This window comes from Scophthalmus maximus, chromosome 18 (assembly GCF_022379125.1).
Source record: "Scophthalmus maximus strain ysfricsl-2021 chromosome 18, ASM2237912v1, whole genome shotgun sequence".
Classification (NCBI taxonomy): domain Eukaryota; kingdom Metazoa; phylum Chordata; class Actinopteri; order Pleuronectiformes; family Scophthalmidae; genus Scophthalmus; species Scophthalmus maximus.
In genome coordinates, this window is record NC_061532.1 from 7,711,622 (window position 1) to 7,716,275 (window position 4,654).

Consider the following 4,654-nt stretch of genomic DNA (forward strand, 5'->3'; position numbering starts at 1 on the left):
ACTCACATGCGCATGTGAATTAAGAGGCAATTGATTGTTTGTGTTTATGTCCCTAAAGACACTCACTTCTAAAAACAATACACCCCTCTGGATGCCCTATGCATGTGTGTGTCCTAAATACTTTTGCTTGTTTGTCTGCAGAAGTGGATTGAGGGTTTGAGGTCGGTGATTCACAACTTTAAGGCTAACAACGTCTGTCCAATGACCTGCCTCAAGAAACAGTGAGTTAATTTTTCTGCAAACATTCCTCGTGTCTTAATTACCTTAATTCTATGATTAGAATATGCTCTAAACAGTTTTTTTCTGTAAACGCATGTGATATTATTCCCTATAATTCTGCTGAGAAATGGGCCCATTTCCTTCACTCCTTTAGTTGGATGAGAACGTGCTTCCTGACCAACGTGAATGGAAAGATTCCTGTGAGAGGGTAAGAGTGAATTGAAAGTTGTTTTTTTGTAAAACTGCTTTGCCATTTTCTCCTATAATCTTTTATATTCTGGTATAATTCACTAATCTTTTCCCGGCTGTTCTCTCCTTGTCTCTCATAGCATTACACGTACATTTGCATCAGGGAAGACAGAGAAAGGGATTTTTCAGGCTCTGAAGGACCTGGGCCTTCCTAGTGGCAAGGTCCGACAACACTGATGTACTCTGTAGTGGTCAGATACAGTAGATCTATGCTCTTTGTGACTGTCTTTAGTCACAAATACAGTAAATAGTTCTCATGATAAATAATGGCAGACTTGTTTTCCATCCCCAGAATGATGAGATTGAACCATCAGATTTCCCCTTTGACGTTTTCTACACGCTCACACAGAAGATCTGCCCTCGCACAGACATGGAGGAACTCTTCAAGAAAATGTGAGTCCCCCTTTTCAGCCCACCTGCAAACATGTTTGTACTGAAAAAATAATAAAACCTAATAAATCTTCCAAATAAATGACCCACAGTGGTACCCTTGCATTGCCCTGTACCCATGCTACCATGTGGCAATTCAGAACAACAATACCCACTGTTAAAATCTCCCCCCAAGTGTGAGATACTGCATCGATAATCCGGACAAATGTTTCTGCGCCTGCTGCACTAACTATGTCTGGACAGCCTAACCTGCTTCCACAGTTCAACATTAATTATGTTCAAGCTAATGACAACAAGAGTGATTAACATATTGTTACTAAAAGTGTAACATTCAAGAATGGTACTCTTATAAAAACTGCTTTCTAATTTGAACTGACTGTGTGAATGAGTGAGGGTGACTGTGTAAGAAGCATAACATTTTGTTTTGTTTTTTTTCTAATTAATTCCTTTGCAGCAATGGGAACAAAACTGATTATTTAACTGTAGACCAGTTAGTCAGCTTTCTGAATGAAGTAAGCTCTTTATCATTCATTAACTTCTCTGTGTATTTAGCTTGCCCGTGCCCCTCTTTGCAACTCCCCTGCTTCACCCCCGCACCCTCCCTGCTCTCGGTGGAAGTTGCCCTCCAGCCCGGACTGCTCGTCAGCCGGCCCTCATTCAAATTCCACTAATGAGATGGACAAAATGTTTAACTTCCAGTCAGCCTGCAAGGGCAACTTCAACCAACTTCCATCTTCTGCATGCCCTCCCTTGTCCCATTCCCCATCCCCTCGCTTACCGCGTCTGATTGGTGTTGCCATGGCAACGGGAGGATAGAGGTTTCCATCCTGCTGCTTCCCGGTTCGCTCATCTTGTTTCCTGCTGTCTGTCTGTGGTCTGTGGCCGTGCTCTTTGTGGCTGGATACCTTTAGTCCCTCCACTGTACAGTCCTGTGTGTGCTCGCCTCACGCTCTGGAACCGCCAGTAGACCCACAGCTTTGGTTAGATTCATTCCCACCTGGTTTATAGGGTGGGCAGTTGCATTATAATTGTTTTGACGCTGTTGTTTTGCTACTATAGAGCGGCCCTGAACCCCTCAATCTTGTACGACTTCCTATCTTTTGAGCAAACACTTAAACCAACTAAACCTGTTAGTTTGGTTTCCTGTGAATATCTCACAATCTTGTTTAGACTTAAGTGCTCTTTATTAAGAACCACATGAAGTAAACTGTTAAAAGCAACTATAACATTTCTATTAGTCCAGATAAGGAAATGGCATATTTCAAAAGGAGCAGCTAGCACTTCATCCCATGTTGCATTAAACTGAACCCTGTGTGTGTGCGCCAGTGTCCTAAATCCAGTTTGTGTTTTGGAAATAACTGTTAGCGTGGATGACTGTGTTTGTGTGCACGTGTTTCTCTACAGAACCAGCGTGACCCAAGGTTAAATGAGATTCTGTTCCCGTTCTACGACACTAAGCGAGCCATGCAGATCATTGAAAAGTACGAGCGAGATGAGGACCTGAAAAAGAAAGGTAAAGGGGACGCATGGAGGGAAACAGGAGGCAGATGGATGTTGTTGACTGTGCTGCCATCTGCCTGTGAAACTCTGACACTGCAGGACACACCAGATCATTGGCATAGTTCTATGCTGAAATATCTAGTTACAGTAACTTTCAGCTTCTGCCTCATTGTTCTTATTATTATGGCAAATATAATGCTGTACTGACTTTGTTTCTTCTCCAGGATTGTTACCATTATTATAATGAACAGATACTGTTACCAGATTATTGAGCATGATAGTCCACTTTCAAAACCTTTTTTTTTTTTCTTCAGACACACTAACAGTGGTTTAAAAGTAAATGACTGGTGAAATATGATTAATTGATTGCTTTACTACATGTTGAATTGTGGTCATTAAATGCTGTTGAGCAAGATTTTAAAAATGTCAAACGGACATCTGAAAACGTACGCTCAGTTTTAAATTCTTTAACTGCAAATAACCAAAATCATGAGGCTGTCGGATCTATAAAGTTCTGTCTTATCTGTTTGATGAATATTTTAATCTTCTGCTGCCGGAAGCACCTTAGCATCCATTAAGAAATTTAAAGTCTGCTACATAATTTGGTCTGGTGGACTACGCATTTTTTTATTTATATCAATTCTTTTCTACAACTCCGGCTTTTAAACTGCTGCTGTGTTTAAGAAAAATGTGCATAGTCGCCATGGTGAATTGCAGTGTTGGAGCTCAGTTGAGTTTTTTGTTTTGTCATTTCATTCACAGGGCATGTTCTTACTGAATATACTTAGTTGTAGTAGTACTCAGATCAGATGATCTGGGTTCATGAACTGAGAGTGAAGGGTTGGGCTCAGTTTGTTAGACCTACTTTCTAAAACTGGCCTCAGATTTGTAAACTATGGAAGTTATAATCACAAGCTGTACACTTATATAGCAATCCATGAAAAGTAAGGTATCCAGTTCAAAACCTTGTAATATGACAAATATCTGCAACTATTTTATTTTCTATGGAAGCTGTTGACACTACTGCATCCTCCAGCTAATTATTGTCCCCTCTTCCCCAGGTCACATGTCCAGTGATGGGTTCTGCCGGTACCTGATGTCAGATGAAAATGCTCCAGTCTTCTTGGACCGGCTGGAGCTATACCAGGACATGGACCAGCCACTGGCCCACTACTTCATCAGCTCCTCCCACAACAGTTACCTGACAGGCCGACAGTTTGGAGGGAAGTCCTCAGTAGAGATGTACCGCCAGGTTCTACTGTCCGGATGCAGGTACACAAGTGTGTCATGGTCTGTGAAGGCGTAGACACATACACAGTCCACCGCATTTATGCATACACACACAGAGAGGAATGATGGGTGGATAAGTGTAGTTGTTGGTGAAGTCCAGTGTGCTCTCCATCCTGTCAGATGTGTGGAGCTGGACTGCTGGGACGGGAAAGGAGAGGACCAGGAGCCCATCATCACTCATGGCAAAGCCATGTGCACAGACATCTTGTTCAAGGTGAACACACACTCACCGATTCACCGCAACAGTTGCAGGAGTCTTTCTCCTCAAAATGTGTCACTGCCTCCTAGTGTCTAGAGCTTGATGTTGCATCTATCATGGCTTTCTCCTTCCAACAGGATGTTATCCAAGCCATCAAGGAGACAGCGTTTGTCACTTCAGACTACCCCATTATTTTGTCCTTCGAAAATCATTGCAGGTAGATTCAGTGCTTTACTGTATGATTTTGAGATTATTTGCAGTAATGTTATACAGGTTTTCAACTTGTGTGTGTGTGTGTGTCACCAGTAAACCCCAGCAGTATAAGATGGCCAAATATTGTGAGGAAATCTTTGGAGACTTCCTCCTCAAACAGCCTCTGGAGAACTTTCCGGTGAATACTAACTTCTTGATCAACAGTAATTAAATAATAACAGGATGATGGTGAGCCACATCTAAATGTATGAATGTGTTGTCTTTGGCAGATTGAATCTGCACGCCCCTTACCCTCTCCGAATGACCTCAAGCGTAAAATTCTCATCAAAAACAAACGCTTAAAACCCGAAGTGGAACAGAGTTCGTACACTTCTCATCCTACTGAAATATTAGATATCAGTTAAATATATGACATTGTTTCTACATAATCTTGTGTTGTAACATGTGACTTTGTATCTAACACAGAGCAGCTAGAGGCCTTTAAGAAACACATGGAGGCAGGGGAGATCAACACTCCTGCCATCATCATGGGAGAGGAGAATGAAGACGACACAGAGAACGGTCAGTCAGTCTGTTTCTCACATTGCTGCATGG

The 4,654-nt window shown here is 42.0% G+C and overlaps 1 protein-coding gene across 5 annotated transcripts in view; it reads left to right on the forward strand.

The window, feature by feature from the left end:
- LOC118290191 (1-phosphatidylinositol 4,5-bisphosphate phosphodiesterase beta-4-like) overlaps positions 1 to 4,654 on the forward strand; it is a 58,914-nt gene that overhangs the window by 40,123 nt on the left and 14,137 nt on the right. For all 5 annotated transcript variants that reach the window (XM_035617658.2, XM_035617664.2, XM_035617661.2 and 2 more), the window contains 12 exons: positions 142 to 221; positions 374 to 427; positions 549 to 630; positions 761 to 861; positions 1,313 to 1,370; positions 2,263 to 2,371; positions 3,420 to 3,630; positions 3,769 to 3,862; positions 3,985 to 4,064; positions 4,154 to 4,238; positions 4,330 to 4,420; positions 4,526 to 4,621. In XM_035617658.2, the coding sequence (XP_035473551.1) occupies positions 142 to 221; positions 374 to 427; positions 549 to 630; positions 761 to 861; positions 1,313 to 1,370; positions 2,263 to 2,371; positions 3,420 to 3,630; positions 3,769 to 3,862; positions 3,985 to 4,064; positions 4,154 to 4,238; positions 4,330 to 4,420; positions 4,526 to 4,621 (1,141 nt within the window). The remainder of the gene's footprint in view (positions 1 to 141; positions 222 to 373; positions 428 to 548; positions 631 to 760; positions 862 to 1,312; positions 1,371 to 2,262; positions 2,372 to 3,419; positions 3,631 to 3,768; positions 3,863 to 3,984; positions 4,065 to 4,153; positions 4,239 to 4,329; positions 4,421 to 4,525; positions 4,622 to 4,654) is intronic.